General features: G+C 40.7%; 1 protein-coding gene across 42 annotated transcripts in view; it reads left to right on the top strand.

Moving 5' to 3' along the window:
- LOC116060939 (microtubule-associated protein tau-like) overlaps positions 1–19723 on the top strand; it is a 44686-nt gene that overhangs the window by 11142 nt on the left and 13821 nt on the right. For 3 of the 42 annotated variants that reach the window (XM_035997269.1, XM_031314699.2, XM_031314696.2), the window contains exons 2-12: positions 2787–2952; positions 5408–5479; positions 7238–7330; positions 8674–8697; positions 11456–11490; positions 14154–14273; positions 15440–15506; positions 15635–15673; positions 16131–16372; positions 18313–18405; positions 18838–18930. In XM_035997269.1, the coding sequence (XP_035853162.1) occupies positions 2805–2952; positions 5408–5479; positions 7238–7330; positions 8674–8697; positions 11456–11490; positions 14154–14273; positions 15440–15506; positions 15635–15673; positions 16131–16372; positions 18313–18405; positions 18838–18930 (1026 nt within the window). In that variant the 5' untranslated portion in view covers positions 2787–2804. Of the gene's footprint in view, positions 1–2580; positions 2647–2786; positions 2953–5407; positions 5480–7237; positions 7331–8669; positions 8698–9934; positions 11018–11455; positions 11491–14153; positions 14274–15439; positions 15507–15634; positions 15674–16130; positions 16373–18312; positions 18406–18837; positions 18931–19723 lie in introns of those variants that run through there. The other 39 variants (XM_035997271.1, XM_031314700.2, XM_035997275.1 and 36 more) reach the window with 36 other exon arrangements.

Raw genomic sequence — 19723 nt, forward strand, 5'->3', positions numbered from 1 at the left:
CCTCTTCGGTCTGGTCTCCGAACTCCTTCTCCGCCGCAACCAGTGTCTAGACTCCATCAGGGGTTATGTCCTGTTCTCTACCCCTTTAAAAATATTATTAATACAATGGAGTCTAATCTCCAAAGACTCACATTTACATTTTATTATGCAGTTGTACAATAAATCTTTTTTGCATATCTGCAAACAAAGTCTCTCCTGATTGAATTGACATCTCGCCGGTTGAAGGAGCTGTCGGGACTGTGAGGTTTGCTTCCTGTGGTACAGTCATTAGCAGTAGGGCTGCACAATTAATCACAATTGTATCGAAATCGCAATATGGACTAGTGCAATATCCAAATCGCAGGGGGCGCAATATTTGTTAATGGCAAAATAAGTGTCAAACCATTCTGAATGAAGTATTGTGTTGCTGCAGAGAGGTCCCGGCCTACAAATCATATCCTACAGACTAGAGAAAAAAATCTTTGCTTGGTACAGATCCAAAATCACACTATAATCATTTTAATTTCTTTCAGTGTTAATAATTTTCAATGAGAATGATACAAAATCATTCCCCATCATTCCCTCCAACATCGTGAATCATATTGCAATCGCAATATTAGTCAAAATAATTGCAATTAGATATTTTCCTCATATCGTGCAGCCCTAATTAGCAGGAGAGTAACTAAGTACAAATTTAATCAAGTACTGTACAATCAATGATGAAAAATCAGGTACATTTATCTGACTGCTTTAGTTACTTTACAAATTAAGATATTTAGCTTATAAAATATGTTGTTTTGACCTGCAAAGATTAATCAATTAGTTGTCAACTATTAAATAAATCAGCAACTATTTTGAAAATCGACTAATCAGTTTGAGTTGTTTTTATGACAAAGTAAAAACAATCTCTGCTGTCAGCTTGTTAAATGTGAATATGTTCTAGTTTCTTCTCTCCTCTGTAAACTGAATACCTTTGAGTTGTGGACAAAACGAGACATTTGCTTTTTCTATTAATAATGTTGATAATGTTAATGTTTTAGTAATAATGTTGAGGTTTGGACCAAACAAAGCTCTGGGTAATTGTGAGAAACATTTCTCACTATTTTCACTTTTTTTACAAACCAAACAATCAACCGATTAATGGAGACAATAATCAGCAGATGAATCCATAACGAAAATAGTCTTTAGTTAACCCTTGTGTTGTCCTCGGGTCAAATTTGACCTGTTTTAAAAAAAATATATATCAGAAATATGGGTTTCTTTGAACCAAACTGCCCAAATATAACATGGATACATGGATGTGCGTTGTATGGAACCCATACAACGTTCTTTGCAGGTCAAATTAATGATTACTTTCATTGAATTTTGGGTGTTTCATTCACTTTTTATAACATTTGAAAAACATGTTTAAACAGTTTTAGAACCGTATCCTGACTAAACTTTGACATAAACCAGTCTGTGATCCACTCAACATCCTCTGATCTTAACTATTAGTCAAAATAATTCATAATTTCGGCCATTTTAACTCAAAGATTAGATTAGTCATATAAATTAAGTTTATTGACCATGAATTTAAAACAAAACGCTGAAAAAGTAAGTTTTAAAAAGTGTCAAAAGCATAAAAAAAGAGCCAAAAATGTTGGAAAAAAGCACCAAAATCAATCAATCAATTTCACTTTTGACCAGGATGGACAAGTTCATGGTTGAAGGGAAGACAACACAAGGTTTAATAGTTCAAAATGAGCTCCAGCTCAACTAAATAGCTTTTAAACTTTTAAAATAGACATTTTTTTTTTATATAACAACCACACATTTTTATATGATTTAACTTTGACATAAACCAGTCTGTGATCCACTGTGAAACATCCTCTGATCTTAACTATTAGTCAAAATAATTTTTTTTTAATTTTTTTTATTTATTTTTTTTATTTTTTTTATTTCGGCCTTTTTAACTCAAAGATTAGATATAATGACATATAAATTAGGTTTATTGACCATGAATTTAAAACAAAACGTTGAAAAAAGTGACAAAAAAGTTTTAAAAAGTGTCAAAAGCATAAAAAAAGAGCCAAAAATGCTGGAAAAAAGCACCAAAATCAATCAATCAATTTCTTTCATTTGACCAGGATGGACAAGTTCATGGTCGAAGGGAAGACAACACAAGGTTTAATAGTTCAAAATGAGCTCCAGCTCAACTAAATAGCTTTTAAACTTTTAAAATAGACATTTTTTTTATATAACAACCACACATTTTTATACTTTTAATACTTGAAGTACATTTTCCTGATTACACCTGAAGGACTTTTACTTGTAGCAGAGTATTTTCACAGTGTGGTATTAGTACTTTCACTTTAGGAAAGCATCTGAATACTTCCTCCACCGCAGAGTATTAGCATCGTGATGATGATGATAATAATGCTGAAACATGGCCCTACATGAAACACTTGTTCAGGGCTGGTTGTTTAGGAAGTACAGCTACACTAATGACAGTGAGGACGACGTGCACATGGGCAGAGGAGACTATTTTTATCTGTAACATGAAGCGCAGACCCCACGTCAGGATGTATAAATAACTGTTTTTTACTGACTCAGTGTCTGTTTACATCTGGTGGTGACGGACTGGGCCCTGCACGCCGGAAGACAAAGTGTCGGTGAAGTGCGCCCTCAGTACATTTAATCCTTAAAACCCGGTGTTCATCCTGGTCAGCTGCTTTGCAGAATGTAACATGATTGACTTGTCATATGTTATGCGACACATCCTGGACTAACGGCTAAACTGCTGATCTTCATTTCTTGCTCCTCTGCAGCCTGACCTGCGACCGCCAATGGACTACACAAACAGCGCGTCCAACAGCTACAGCGCTGGAGACACCATGAGCTCCTCCTTAGCCAACATGACCATCAATGACCAGCACCACCAGGAGAACGGGGTCCAGATGGGACACAGAAGCCCCGGAGACGCCAAAATGAAAGGTCAGACATGAGTCGAGTCAATGTAATTCATATGGCCCGGTATCACAAGCATGGATGTATTAAATGACCAGCAGCGTTATCAAGGCGGAGCCATCATGAAACTGCAATGTTTAAGTGCTCATATTATGCTTTTTGTATTGGGTTATATATCTTTTTTGTGCATGTTATAGGTTATAGGTTTACAAAGTGAAAAATCCCAAAGTCCACCCCAAAGGGACTTACCATCTCCAACAGAAAACACTGTTCACAAACTGCTCCAAACAGCTCTATTGTAGTCCAGCCTTTACTTCAGAGACAAACGTGGTCACTTTGGAACACACGTTATAATGCTCACCTAGCTGCTAGCATGGCACGCCCTCATACTCTGCTTCTGACTGGCTAGTAGTCCTTACCTAGGTACTGTCAGGACATGCCCTCATACTCTGCTTCTGACTGGCTAGTAGTCCTTACCTAGGTACTGTCAGGACACGCCCTCATACTCTGCTTCTGACTGGCTAGTAGTCCTTACCTAGGTACTGTCAGGACACGCCCTCATACTCTGCTTCTGACTGGCTAGTAGTCCTTACCTAGCTACTGTCAGGACACGCCCTCATACTCTGCTTCTGACTGGCTAGTAGTCCTTACCTAGCTACTGCGCATGTGTGACTCCCAACAAAGATGGAACAGAAGTGAGAGGTCTCACTCTGTAGCTAAAACAGAGAGCTCAACACACAGGGTGAAAAGAGGAGCTGCAGCAATGTGCAGTACAACAAAAAGATGGTATTTTTTGAAAATTAAACTACATAAACCTATTCTGGTACAACCTCTAAATACAATTATGAACCTGAAAATGAGCATAATATGAGCACTTTAAAGGATTTATAAAGATGTATATCTCCGTACCGTTTCCTAAAAATGGCTGTGGTCTGTACAGATTTGGGGCCGAGGCTGAGCCCTGCAGTCTCTACTGTGTTTTGTTTTAATCCCTCTTTACATAATGCATACAAGACATGCTTGACTAGCCCCGAGTGCCTGACTGCAGCTGCACTGTGCTCTGTAATCCAGACATCTGGGTCAGAACGATCTGCTGTTTCCATCCTGTGTCACGGTTCGCTTCCAATTCAGCCCAGAAACAATTTGGCTTTTAATGCTGCACAGACAAAAAAGACACATTAATGACTGTAAATACATGTCTTGTTTGTCAGTTGCAGAGTTTGTAAAAAAAAAAGAAATAATAACTGTCCCGGCGGATTGTTCAGCTTGTAGCTAATAATCCGTTTCAGTTTCTTCTCATCCCTTCTTATCAACTGTATGGCCAATTAGTACGTAGCCTAGCGTTCCCCAGTTTACAGCCCTCACTAGTGCGGCCGTTTTCCCTCTTTCCACTTCCCATCACCTCACGTGCAAACAGGAAGCAGCAGACGCAGTCAGGTCCGCCTGTCGCCGCTGAAACGCAGAGTGAGTATGTCATTTGTATGTCGTTTGACTAGTAGTTGGAAAGTTTAGTTTTTGTAAAGTTAGTTGTAGTTTAGAGAAAATGTAGGCAGCCAATTGTGTTAAAGAGGAACTATGCAGGTTTTTTTTAGCTTAATGTACCTTAACTGAACAGCTTGGGAGTCACTGGAATGGTTATATGACTTTTTTCGGGTTGAATGGTGGTCGTCTCGCTCCCCCTAGCGGAAAAACCACCCTTGCAACTCAGCGTCAGGAAGTATGGCGTGATATCAGGTCTCACGTTGTAATGAATTGCTTCACGGCACTGCACACATACGCTTATATACTCCCATTCAGGAACTGGCTAACAAGGTAGCGATGGAGTTTTTCACACTATTGTCATGGCTGAGCCGGCAAAAAAGAAGCAGAAAGCTAGGAAAGCATTGTCGGAGGAACAGAAAGAGGAAACGGCAGACTGACCGAGGGAGGAGTCAGACACGAGTAAACATAGGAGCTGCCAACTATCTATTCTGAAGCTGTAGGGGGAGCTCTATAGAGAAACCTGCCAGCAAAAAGTGAAGAAAGTGAAACAGCGAAGAAATGGCCAAAACTTCATAGTGCCCCTTTAAACGACGCAGGTGCTGGACGGGAAATTGATAACTGCGTTGGTCTTAAACTAGCAAAGACACTTGCGTCGGGTTTTGCGCTGTGCTGCGCCGGGTGCAAGATAGGACCCTGAGTGTCTTTCGCGATATGTTGCAGCCTCTCGCGATGTGCGCCAGTTGATATTGCGATGATGATAAAAAAACAATATATTGTGCAGCCCTAAATCGTCCAGCCCTTAACCTGTCTTAATATATTTTTATAGTTTGCTGTACAAACTGTTCTCAAAAATCTGGATTTAGCAGCTTAATATCACTGATCAGGGTTTTAACCATTTTAAATCCATTTCACAGGTCACATGAACATTAGTCGGGGTTGATGTCGGCTTCTGTCACAATAAAGCTCCAGCCTGACCTCCAGTTTACCTTTTCCTTCACAGAGACTGAAGCATCTCTCAGTGAAAACGGGGTGAAACCTGAGTCTGAACTCTGTGATGACGCGGTGCCAGCTGGTACGCCCGCCTGCACTCCTCATGCCATAAAGCTTTATTAACTCACCTTAACCCTCGTTTAGCATGTTTTCAGTTTGTCATTTCTCCTCTTTTACAAATAACTTTCATTTTGTTTCAGAGATATTTTGCAGAAACGTTGATTTTCTTCTACCTCACACTCTTTATTTTCAGCCTGTCTTGGTTTAAAATTTGTGCTTTTCTGCCTGTTTGCTAATGTGTAGTTTAAATAACTTTCATTTTGTTTCAGAGATATTTTGCAGAAACGTTGATTTTCTTCTACCTCACACTCTTTATTTTCTTTGTCTTTGTTTGCTAATGTTTACTTTAAAACCTGCTTTCCCTGATACTCTCATCCTACTGGCTCATGTATCTGTTGTCACTGCAAACAAAGTGCAATAAGAGCCTCTCTAGCACTTTCTAGAATCACCACTTCACCAGCCGCACATCGCTGACTAACGGGGAAAAATAATTTCTCTTTTGTCTGTAAGAATTGGTCCCAGTAGCTCCAGTACTCCGTGTGGGTCCAGCATGCTTTGTTCATAAATACTGAGAGTGACCGCGTGTCCAGAGTCTTAGTGGAGAGGAGGGTCATCAGGTTGAAAATACTCCTTGTTCTGTTAAACAGCTCCTGCAAACCATGAGAAATACCACAACACGAGGTCAGGAGGTGTTGTTTCACAGTTGAATTAGCCGAGCAAGTGGGCATTCAGATCAAGAAAAGTGAGCCAGCGAAGCACAAATACCTTTTATATTTCACAATTACTGTTTTCCCTCAGATCGTTTATAGATTTCTACGTTTCCGACCGCACTTGAAGGCATCGTTATTTCACAGGAGAGCGAGAAAAGAGACGAGCGAGACATAGCGAATGCTTTGTTGTTACAGGAAACATTCAGCTATAACACAAACTGTACCGGGCAGTTCACCAGTGTAGTGTTTTAAAATGTACTTGTGGCAACGATGGAGGCAGTGATATTTCCTGTTTCCTGTACGGGATTCTCACACCGCCTCAAGCCACACTGACAAGTCTGATCGCCGATTACATGATTGGCCGCACTACCCCCATTCAAAATGAATGGTGAGACCTGTGTTTTTGTTTTTTTGACAGTCGGACGGCCGACGCAGGCAGTCTGAACGGAAACGGAGGAAAGTCTGTCAGATTTAACTATGAATGTGAAGCTACAACCAGCAGCCGGTTAGCTTATCTTAGCTTAGCATAAAGACTGGAAACAGATAGCCTGGCTCTCTACAAAGGTAACAAAATCCACCTTTCAGAATCTCTAAAGCCTTTACGCTAGTCTGCCACAGTACAATTTTGCATCGTTCTCAAGGGGACCTTGGCGGTGTTTTAGGGGATCCAGAAAAAGGGGAATACTTCATTGTCACTGAAGGTTTTACTATAACTCCATTTTAAGTGACACAATGACAGAACGTATGACTGTTTTGTTCATGGGTTTCATACACTTTCTGTAATGAAACATCTGAAGGCAAAAATCCTATCAGCCCTGGGATTAAATACTGTATTACCAAATGGGGGGTCATACTCTAATTTGTGTCACTTCAGGGGTCTTTCACATGAAAAGGTTTGGGAACCTCTGTGTTAACCAGCTCCTGCAAACGTGAGAGATACCACAACACGAGGTCAGGGTTGTTTCAGAGCAGATTTAGCTGAGTAAACCTGAGGAAAGTCTGTCAGATTAGGGACAGATTTAAGGTTGAACTATTCCTATTTTACTGACTGACATGCATTTATCCTGCAGCAGAGGCATCTGCAGAGGAAGGCGGATTTGGAGCTGAAGTGCCCGAGCTCTCAGAACTAGAGAGCAACTCATGTGAAGACGCGGGGCAGCTTGGTATGCCTCCGGTCTTTAAGCTCCCGCCTCTTTTCAGCTGCTTGTGCATTTGGTTGTTTTCCTAGTTTGACATTTTGGGAAATATATTCACTTTCTTGCATCAGAAGATTGACACCACCCTGTGTCTCCGGATTATCTCTTGCTGTAACTTCAGGAACTCGCCAGGCGACAAAGAAATAGTCCGACAGAAAGCCCGTCCAGAAAACCTCAACTTGTTTTTTTACACTTCGGGTTTTTTTGCAGATTAAATAAACAAGATATAACCGTGGACTTTATATAAAGACGGACAATGTGTCTCCATTTCCTCCCACTGTACAAAAGTGAAGCCAAAATCTCCCGGAAACGGACACTGCCATCTTGTAATTTAGGAGCCAGAGTCTGCGCAGTAGCGATCAGGCGGTGGAGCCGCGGTATCAAAGTCCCGCCCATACCACCGCCCAACCAATCGCGAGTCAATCCCAGTTGTCAATCATGACGTTTCACCCCGTTTTTATAGCATCCAATAACTAATAAAACCAAACTCATCAGAAAAATGAACACTTAAACAAATATCAGCGTGATAAGAACTACCTAAATGACAGAAACCATCTTTGGGAGAAACTTATTTGACGTGTACTTTGACTTCTTATTTTGGCTCATGTCCCATCCGCCAGCCACCGGGGGTATGAACATACAGACGTGAGAGTGGGATCTTTTTTCTCTTTGAACTCGCTTCGAGAAAGCAAATTTCCCAAAATGTCGAACTATTCCTTTAAATTTTATGATTGAAGCTGCTCTCCTGTTTGTTCTGATTTGTAAAAGTAAGCTTACTATCTTTTTCTTTCAGCATCATAATTGAAAACAGAGTGTTTTTGTTCTTTGGCTTCTTCTTCTTTTCTTCATGCTTGCTCTCATGGTTGATAATTTGCATCTTTCAGAACTGCAACATGATCATAAACAGCCTCAAACATGTTCTAAATAAGTAGGTGGTTACATCCTGGCTATTTCCGAATGAAGGGAATGTGCCAAACCACTGGCAGATTTAAGACTCCTGTGATCTGTTAAACAGGCGCTCCCAGCCGCGGGGAACGCCAGAATAATGTTAAAAACAGCAGCAGCGCCACATCATTGGTGAGGTGCTGCTGCACCGCGTCACCCTGGGGGAAACCTGCTCGTTTGCATATTGATCTCCATGTTTAACAGTTATTGGCTCTGGGCTTTTTGCATTAACTGAAGACATGCTGTGTGTGTATGTGCTTTTGTATCGATTTCTTTGCGGTTAGTGAGTGTATTAATCCGTCATGAATGACAGAAAGTCATTACTAATGTCTTTCTCCGTTTGTCTCATCATGTTCGTGCCGCAGCAGCAGGAGGAGCAGCTTCAACAGGTAGGCTGTTTCATGCTTTATTGATCGCACTTTGACTCACGTTTTTGTTTACTGCAGGAGACAGATATGAACTCAGTTATAACTCCAGGCAGACAGAGAGAGAGAGCTGTTCTCCGCAATCTTCTGAATAATTATAGACTCTTACGGGGTTTAATTAAAGCTAATTCAACCATTTAAAAATGTACTTTTAGTTTAATTTACTACATTTGTAGTTGCATTATGTATTAATAAAGTAAAACTAATATGTATGAGATCATTAAGTTAGCCAGTTAATAATTCTATTTCCTCGTTATGCCTTTAAATGAGCTCATGATTTAATTTTTAAAATAGAAATGCAAAAGTCAATGTATTAAAAGTTGTTTAAATCTTACTTTTAAAGCTACACTATTGAATTTTGCATATAGTTCATGATTATTATGATCATTATTATTTCATTTGATCCATTGTGGATGTAAAAATATTGTTTAGCGAAGCTTCAGTTTGTTTACACTTGTGTCATTTACAGTTCCCATAAATAGCGAAAAGTAATATTCAAAAGCGTTTTTTAAGTTTGTGATTCAAACTTAAAATGCAATTATTAATTCACAATTTAAAGGCAGAATGATGAAACATAATTATTAAATAGCAAACTTATGATTTTGATGAGTTTTTTTTTAAATACATCCTTTAAATGCTAAATAATTGTATCAATTTAAAGGTGCTCTAAGCGATGTCACGCGTTTTTTAGGCTACAACATTTTTTGTCACATACAGCAAACATCTCCTCACTATCTGCTAGCTGCCTGTCCCCTGAACACACTGTAAAAAAACACGGTCTCTGTAGACAGTCCAGGCTCCACAAACAGCAACAATAACAAACTGGGCCAACCTGCACCACCAAACATAACGAACAGTCTTCCAGCCAATAACTGACAAGAAGGATTTGGGGGTTGGGGTTGGGGGGGTTAGTGCGCGGAAGCACGGAAGGGGGGGAGAGGGGACGGGATGAGGAGGAGGGAGGGGCGAGCTAGTCTCGTTTTGTTTGAAAATACTTCGAACGTCAACAAGAAGTGCCGTCACCCAACATCGCTTAGAGCACCTTTAATATGTATTATTTTAATGATCCACTGTAAATGTTATAGTGGGGTCACACTCCAGACTCCATACACTTGTTATAGTTATTTTAAAAGGAGGTTTTCTGGGGGGACTGCATTATTTTACTTATTTCATATTTTTAATCACTTTTTTTACAATGAAAAATAATATTATAGCGCTCTGTTGTTCAGTGTGTTCACTGGAATGCATCATCTGTTGTCTGTCAGCCCCTTGGTGATGCATTACCGTCCATTTCCATCTCATGTTATTTTCCTGTGGACCTACATTGATCACGTCTTGCATCTTCACCTTTTTATAGCTCGCAGTTTTTCTGATTCATAAAATATTAAAATGGTCTATTTTTTTATTTTCCTCGTGGACGTCAGTTGTCCAGTTCTGTTTCCCTTCTTTCATCATGTTTTTGTTTTTAAATGGGGAGGTGGAAAACAAGTGCTGTAAATGTCATCATTCATCTGCTTCCCAAACAAATTAGCAAAGCCTAGCGCTCCAGGAGTCCGCAGTGAGTTTGCGTTTGCGGGTGACGGATCAAATCCTGGCGTAGATGGAGCCGCTGGGGCTGGTGTTGGCGTTGACTTCTCTGGAACTTCCTGCTCCTTGGACCTAGGAAATGAGGCGGTGGGGGAGTGTGGGAAGAGGCTAAGTGAGTCTTTATGGGCCTCTGAAGACCTCAGCTGCGGGGCGGAGATTAGACGGGATGAGAGCCCTGAGCGGACCGGAGCTGTGGATTCTCAGCGGGCGATCAGCCTCGATGCCTCCGAGTGCCTGGCTGAAATGACCAATCTGTCTGGGATGTCTTTGGTTCGCAGCGCGGCTTTGGAAGACCTGACGTCCATCGGACACAGAGGCTTGCGGGTCAACCAGGGAGAGGAGGAGCCGGTCTCCGAACAAGATGGAGCAGCTTCAAAGTCCCAAAACATCCCCCGAGAAACACAACACGCCCAAACTCTGTCACACTCTGACTCTCGTTCAGAAGATCTTTGCAGCAGTAGGAACATTTCCGAGAAAGATAGCCTTGTAACCAAAATGCCATCTGACACGGCAACTGAAAACGGCAGCAGTGACTCAGCGTCACACAGAGCCGGCTATTCAAAGCCTGACATTTCTAATGACTCAGACATGAGGAGCATGAGCGTGGCGCAGACCGCCGGTACAGCTGAGCTCCAGAAAACTCCCCCCCAAAGCTCTCCTGCCAGAAAATCTTTGGTTCCGGTCGCTATTTTCAAAGGTCTGTTTGTTGTTCTATTCACCAGTTTAGAGTCCTCTTCAGTTAACTCCTGCCACTTCTTTCTTTTACAACGCAGCTTCTACTGTATGTTATGCTGCACTTTACCTCCAAATCTTTTCTATTGGACATAGGAGAAGCTTCTTGTCCTCCCTCCCCACTATTTGTTCCTCCATTTCTGCTCACTCTGCTGGTTATGTAGCCCCCCCACCCAAAAAAAAAAAAAAAAAGAATCCACTTTTTGTGGTTTTCCACGAACACTTTGTGTCACGATGCATGCTGCATATCACCAACATTTCATTTTGTTTTTGGTTTCTTTGCCATGCGAATGTGTTGAGGCACGCACTGGGTAGCAATGGTCTCACCTGGGTGGAAATAAAGAAGAAATGAAAGATGTTAAACTATAAAAATCTAATGTCTGCTTCTCTCTCCCGTCTGTAGCTCAAGCAAAGATGGATAACGGCTCTGCAGATAAGGTACGTGGCCGAGAACGTTATCACCATTTCTTTTATTTTTAAAGGGATAATTCTGGTTTGATACAACTTGAAACATATTTTTGTAGCTTTGTCCATCTTTTCTATCAGTTATTGTACCGTCCACAGCGCTGAGGAGGAGGGTCTGGCGAGTCCACACAGCATTCCTGGATGGGAGAAAAACATGCTCTGGTTTAATGGCATTTCTTTAAACCAATCAGAATCGTCTTGGGCGGTGCTAAGCTCCGGATGGAGCCACGGTGCCTCTGCAAAAAAGCCTCGGGAAGGAACTTGTTTTGGTGGAACGTGTACATTCAAAAGTTGTTTTAGTCCTGCGAGAGAAAACTCAGATTGGACAGATAGTCTAGCTAGCTGTCTGGATTTACCCTGCAGAGATCTGAGGAGCAGTTAACCATAGTCCTCAGAAATCCACTGGAGGTTAGAACGCCAACACAAAGAAAGAGGAAGGTCTTTACCTTTATTTAACCAGGAAAAGACTCATTGAGATTAAAAATCTCTTTTTCAAGAGTGTCTTGGCCAAGACAGGCAGCAGTACAACCACACATATGTACAAACACAGAATACACAAAAACACTTCAAACAAAAAGCAACTGAATCAGCAAATCCCTCAAAGTCAACCCCAATCCTCAACACATCAGGCAAAACATCCACAGCCAGATGTGGCTGCCTCCAAGTCAATCACCATCCTCTTCAAGCGACCAATGAGAGCAGCTCGTTAAGTTTCATGGATTTCTATAACTTGTTCCAGGTAGAGGGAGATTTTTCCCCTTGTTCAGTTCTAACTAACGTGACAGACATCCGGCGGAATGTCCGGCGGCACCGGAGCAATCCCGGAAGTGAATTGTACCGTTGATCTGGAAACATGGTGACAACGGAGCAAAAAACATTCAGTCAGAAGATCAGACAGCAGTGTTGTAGTCAAGACCACCTAAACCAAGACCAGGTCATTACCAAGACTATCCTGATCCTATTGGAACTCACCATTGGCAGGGCTCAATCCGAGGGGCGGGATAAACGGTTGTCTTTCAAATTCCCTCTGCACGCAATAGGATAGCGCTACAACCAACCAGAGCAACGCTAGTTGATAGATTAAACACATCCGGTCGGCAAAACTCCGAGCACATCTTCCTTTTTTAAGAATGACTTCAGTGCCGTTCTTTGTTCTTTTCTCAAAGAAAATCTTAACTCCAAGTCTTCCAGAGTCGCGGCCAAAGCCGATTCCAAAGACCGCTGTTCACCAGCAGCAGCAGCCATCTTCTTTGTTTTCACACGGAACCATCGCAACTCTGCCGTCATTATGTTAAGCCCGCCCACCGACTCTATACACAATGGTGATTGGCCTGACTAGAGTTTGGTTTTTCCAGCTCGCAAGCCAACGGAGATTTGCTAGACGACCCTGGCTGCAAATTACATTTGTTGCTGCTAGGGTGCGTCTAGATTTCTAGGCTACACCAAGACCAGACCAGTGCGAGTCCCACACTGCTGAAGAGTTTTGGTACAGGCAGATTGATAACGTTAGCTAGCTAGCTTCGCTAGCGTCACTTACACTTAGCTTACCTTTCTTTACGCTTCCTTTAAGTGCCAATAAAAAAAATAAAAAGTGAGGTGCTCCCAGCTGTCTCAGTCAGCGTCACGTTGCAGAATTTGCACACTGCTGTGTGTTTTCTTTTAGATTTGGTTTTGCAAATAAACTCCTTATGGTTTAGTTAGCCAAATTGTATTACTGTTTAAGCTGACATCTCCCAGACAGACAGAGCTTCTTCTCCTGTCTCCCAAATTCACTTTGGGAGTGTGTGTTAAGGGGGGCGGGGAGAGGGGGTTCACAGTTACACTTTTCAAATTAGAAATGAGTCAAGTCATTGGTGGCATTTAAAGCAGGACATTTTAAATCCTATCATAGTAATGATGTTAACATAAATCAGACGATACACAGGCAGTTTAGTGATATCCCTGCGGTTGTGGTCTTAACCGAGCTTGAAATAAAATCCAGAGTCCTCTTCATCTGAGACCGAGACAATAAATACAATTGCGGTCGATTCCGAGACGCGACCTTCATAAAGTGGCCCTGAGACCATGACCGATCTCGAGTACTACAACAATGTAAATCTCCAGGTTAGACAAAAGTATGTGGAAAGAGAAGAGAAAAACGTAGTTGTGCACACACTAGTTTTCCTGTGCTATGAGGGTTGTCTTTTTAGTTTTACCTCCAAATAAAGTGATTTAGATAATCTGGCTAATCTAGCTTTGTGCCTACACCTAACCAAAGTGTAGCTTTAGCGGTAGCAGATCAATATATGAGTCATTTTTGTAATTGTGATTTCATTGGTTTCGGGGAGCATTAGATCAAAAAATGACATATTTGGAGCATTTGTTGCGCGTTTCTTTCCCCGTAACTGCTTGTGTGGTGTTGCTGTGCTCCCAGATCTCAACAATTACTTTGTCGAGTGCAAAGTTTTTAACAACTGATAGAAACGACGACCAAGACTGTGAAAATAAGACCCACGCTGTAACAAACCAGAGTAACCCTTTTCACATCATTCTTTCCCATCATTTTTCATTTCTAAATCATTCCTCTGTTTTCATGCTCATTGTCATTAGAACATTTTGTTTGTTTTTTATTCATTTGTTTCCTCCTGACGAAAAAGACCAAACCACCCTCTTCCCTTAAACGACCATCCATGGTCGACAGGGGCAACAAAACACATGCTTCCTCCCGAAACGGCCCCAGCTCCATCCCCGTTAAAGCCAGCAGCACGGGGCCCGGAGTAAGTACAGCTGAGAGTGCAGACCTGAGCTGAGTTCAGGTTGTTAGAGACGACAGATGGATGCAGAAGGCAGTCAGATCCTAGTGTCTTAAGAGGGAAGTTGCTTGCTTTGCCTGAAGGTGTGAATTTGGACATATTTAAAAAAATAAAAAATAAAATAAAACATGAGCATATCCGAAAGTGCTGCAGTATGTCTGTAACATGATCTCTGCCTACCTCAAATTAAATTTAATGTTTTTAGATCAGGGGTATCAAACTCAACTTCACTAAGGGCCACACTGGAAAATGAGAATCACATCAAGGGCTAGACATGTAGAGTTTATTGACATGCTTTTATTTAATTGAAAACGTCAAAACATTTTTGACTGTATTATTGCATGTTTCATATAGCTTATTTGGTCGACAGAAAGCCCTAAAGTTGGCAATAAAGTTCCTCAACCATCATAGAGTTTAGCAAATCGAGCAAAACAAAGATTACATTTTTAAAGCAGCTACCACACAGCCGACTCACAGCAACCTGTTTCACAGCCTGAATATGAAAACTCTCAAAGTCGGCAAATCTGCCCAAATTCTGCTTTGAGTCTCGCGTAATTACAGTTTGAAAAGTTTCTTGTCTTTTTGGTTTGGTGCTCAACTAGACGGGCCAAAATGTATTGTGGACCTACAGTAAATTTTATATGCGTGCCCGATCAAAATTTGCAAGGGTCTGGGTTTGGCCTGCTGGGCCTTGAGTTACCTCCAAAGTTAAGTTGTGTTTTAAAATCCTTTTCATATGAAATTAAACTGCTTTTACACTATAGTCGGTTTCATAAGGTTCGGTTTGCGTTCACACAAACGTCACACGTTTCAGAGGAACCGCTGAGCACCTGGGGAGCCTGGCCTGACATATATACATGTATATACAATCTTTGCAAATCGAATAAAATTATCAAAATAATAAAAAAATAAAAAATCTTGAGAACATGACAATGATTAGATCTTATCGGCTTCATGTTCAAAATTTGTGTTGCTCGATTGTATATCATCATAATAATTTGTGTGATTATTGTCTCCAGACATGTTTTGATTACTTGCATTTGAATAAAAGCAGCTTTCTGAGGGAGAAAAAAAAAAACGTCTCTGCTGAAAACTAAATAACTTTTCGGCTGTGTTTTTTTGATTTTCAGAGTCTGGGTGGTGCAAAGTCTCAATCTCCAGCAGCCAAATCTTCTGCCAGAACTGCAGCTCATGCAGGTATGGAAGGAACACTTTATGTTGAATTATTTTGCATATTCATTTCAATTTGTTTCATTTTTATTTATGTGATTTTAGGAGTAAGATTTAAGGATTACTTATGATGTGTCATATTTTTTGTGATACAGCTAGTGCCAAGAAACCTCCCACTCCAAAAAATGGAAAAGGTACAAAAAAAAAAAAAAAAAGCAAAAGCTAATCATTAGAGATAATTTGGTAACACTTTACTTGAAGGTATCTACATAAGAGTGACATGACACTGTCATGAACGTGTCATAAACATAAACAAGTCATAAATGTTTATGACATAACGCTTCTGTCAGTAAGTGTTTTGTCATGACAAGTTATGGTTAGAGTTAGGGTTCATGTGTCATGACTGTGTCATGTGTTCATGACAGTGTCATGTCACTCTTATGTACATCCCTTCAAGTAAAGTGTTACCGATCATTTTTAACTTCGCATAGGCACGATGCCACAGTCTGATCCAGGACTGGATCAAACTTGGCCAGCTTTTAGCCGGCAGAGCTCCTCATCTGTTTTTATTTTTATTTATCATTTTCCTTTCGTCCACGACTGGTTTGACTTGTTAAAACCACTGACTCGCCGCCTCTCTGATTGCTTAAGATGGGAGTGGACAGAGCAGCCCTGGCACTCCGAAATCTCCCGCTAGCCAAGCGAAGGCTGCGGCCGAGGCCAACAAAGTGAAGAAGATCGCGGTGGTGCGTTCCACGCCCAAATCCCCGGGCTCGCTAAAGAGCCGCCCGCCGGCCCCTCTGGCTGCAGCGGCGCCCATGCCGGACCTGAAGAACGTCAGGTCCAAGATCGGCTCCACAGACAACCTGAAGCACCAGCCGGGAGGCGGAAAGGTAACCTGACTCTGACTCCGGCTGTCACACTGAGCGCACCTCATACAGTCTCTGCTGTAGTCCGCTCTGCAGACTACAGAGAGGCAGAAATCATTATACTGGAAGATTTAAACCTCAATAAGCAGATCCAGAGGTCCACTGACACACAATCTCTCGTCTCATTTAGCATCCCACCGCTGTCTGATCACAACAGTCCAATGTGCTTTTAGTGTGAGTGTGTCAGTCTACACTGTAAAAAAAAAAAAAAAAAAGAAAACTGTAAGAAATGGTAATATTCCTTCAGCTGGGGCGCCAAAAACAAACTGTAAAATAACAGAAAATAATGAGTTTTAAAAATACAGTAATTTTCATAATTAAATTACAGTTTGTAGCTTTAATTAAATGAAATCTGGTGTATGTTTTTGCCTTTTTAATGTGTAATGAAGGATTTGTAATGAATTTAATTTAAGGAATTATAATATATATATACACTACCGGTCAAAAGTTTGGGGTCACTTTGGGGTCAGAAATGTCCATTCCACTCCATTCAATGTATCTGGGAGCTGTACCACTTTTAATTTGGGTATGACGTTTAGACCAAAAAGCATGGATTTCAAGCGTTTCTTCAGCCACTTCTGTCTACAACAGTCCAGAACCCTTTTGCAATTATGTAAACACATAATGTAATCTGAAAATTGCTGCCCTGATTAAAAAAACAATGCAACTTATCTCAGCTGGTACTCTGTCTGGAATGGAAATTTCTAAGTGACCCCAAACTTTTGACCGGTAGTATATATATATATATATACATATTTAATCTATTAAAATAAAATATAGATATTTGGGAAATTATGATAAATTTGCCAATGTATTTTAACATTTGTCTTTTTATGTGAAAACAAATTTAACCGTAGACGTGTAAATTCTATTTTCTACAAAAATCTGCAAAACAAAACGGAATATTTCCGTAAAATAATAATTTATAATTTTTTTAGTTTGCGTGTGTGTGTGTGGCGTTTTACTGCTGACATTTATAAGATCTTTTGTTGTGCTATTTATGGACCAAAAATAAATTGTATAAGTGAAAGAGTCTTTGTCTTCCTGACGTTTAAATGTCAGATGATGAGCGGATGAGCATAAAAACCTAACCTATTCATTACTGATTGCAATGATTCCTGTACGTTAATGTCACCTCAACCCAACACGAGTTAGCAGCTGTCTTAGCGTCCAGTTTCTCTCAGGCTTCACAGCTCATGTGTCCAACCATCGTCTGCACTCTCAAATCTAAAAGCTGACATTTTCACTCTTCCAGGTACAAATCCTTGATCAGAAGGTGGACTATAGTAATGTCCAGTCTAAGTGTGGCTCCAAAGACAATGTGAAACATGTACCTGGTGGCGGCAATGTGAGTAACTGAGGGATGAACTCAACGCCAGACTCTTGAGTATCTCTGCAGTTATGATCATCAAAACCAACTTTTGGTGTAAAAAGAAGACAGTGCTCTCTTATTTGTGCTCCCAGTTTTTACATAAACATGATCAGAAGATGGACTTCTAAAATGATTCTATTTTAGCTGTCTTTATATTCTCTTTAACAAATGTTTTACTGCTCTTTAATGTTTTTTGTAAAGCACTTTGAATTGCCTCGTAGCTGAAATGTGCTATAGAAATAAAGCTGCCTTAACTCGCCTAAAAGCTCAAGGTGCATTTCACCAAAAGACCACTGCTTTAATGTGTTAAAGTTTGCATCTGTAACACGTACATGTTATTATATATATTGATATATTTATCTGCAGTGGTTAAATCAAACAAGTGTGACAAACATTTTGGATGGCAGCTCTAATAAACATCTTACTTCCTCCTTTTTGGGCTGATCCTCCTCCTGCTGAAGCTCATTTTCTCCTTTTAATTTCCTAAAAGATTTTAATTTCCATTTTATGTTTTCTTTTCGCACTTTTGCAGGTCCAAATCCTGGATAAGAAGGTGGACTTTGCTAACGTCCAAGCTCGTTGTGGATCTAAAGACAACATAAAGCACACGCCCGGCGGAGGCAAGGTGAGGACTCTTGTGTTTTGAAATAATTTCCCTTTTATTTTCGTTCGTTTCTTTTCTGAGCTCACATAGACGATGACTCTGACGCAGTTCGGTCCGACGGGAGCATTTCTATCCACAGTACAGATACATTATTTGTGGTACAGACATCTACAGCACAGTCATTACAGGAGTGTCACAGTCCGATGGGCACCGCTCTCTTCCTCTTACTTCTGCACTTTCCCAGGTTTGCACTTTTCCTTGATCAGAACGGGGATTACAGTAATGTCCAGTCTAAGGTTGCACACTAACATGCTTTTTAGTAGCTAAAATAGTATGTGAGCCTCCAACTGGTCCCTCCAACATCTCGTTTCCTCTGCAGCTCTGGTCCTCACTCGCAGCTCCGCTGCTGTCGCTTTCCTCCAGGATAACTGTTTTTCATATCAACTTTTCCAGGTACAAATTCTTGAAAAGAAGCTGGACTTAAGCAATGTGCAGTCCCGATGTGGCTCCAAAGATAATATAAAACATGTACCGGGTGGTGGAAATGTGAGTAGAAAAAGGGATTGGGCCCGTGGCAGACTGCAGGTATGCAGCCGCTGCCAAAAAACTTCCTGTTGCTTCTGCTGAATGCATCTTCACAGAGGAGCAGGATGTCAGCGTGCACGAAACCTCCCTGTGTGTGTTCAGCCCTCCTGACCTCGATCCCCCCAACACTGATAACACCTCCTATTAACAGTTTTATCATTAATACAAAAAGCATGAGCATATCACACTGACGACTGACTAGAACAGCACTAAACCAGCTCAGTGCAACGTAACCAAGTACATTTATGTAACTTATACTTTTCTTTATTTTAATTAAAACGACTTTAAAATTGTACTTTTTACTTTCCTGCGTTTATCTGATAGCTTGAGTTACTTTAGAGATTAACAATTTACAACCAAAACATATGACGAGATTATATCAGGGGTCTTCAACAATTTGGGGCCTTCCTGCAGTAACTCTGAGGACCCCCTAGGGGTCCTGGACCCCCTGTTGAAGATCTCTGGCTTAATATGTTTTGTTACAATTAGCGATTTGCTGCTTTTTCCTTTTCTTAAATGACAATAAACTGAATAAACTTGACGGATGACGCCATTTCTCACTATGTTTTTGATTTTTTACAAACCAAACAGTCAATTCAATAATGGAGGAAATAACCTGCAGATGAATCCATAATAAAAATAATAATGACATTTTTTTTTTTTGACATTTTCTTGGACGTTTTTTGGACGTTTTTGTCACTTTTTTCAATGTTCTTTGGTACAATTTTTGATGTTTTTCACTATTTGGCGCTTT

The sequence above is a fragment of the Sander lucioperca genome, chromosome 22 (genome assembly GCF_008315115.2).
Source record: "Sander lucioperca isolate FBNREF2018 chromosome 22, SLUC_FBN_1.2, whole genome shotgun sequence".
In the NCBI taxonomy this organism is placed as follows: Eukaryota; Metazoa; Chordata; class Actinopteri; order Perciformes; family Percidae; genus Sander; species Sander lucioperca.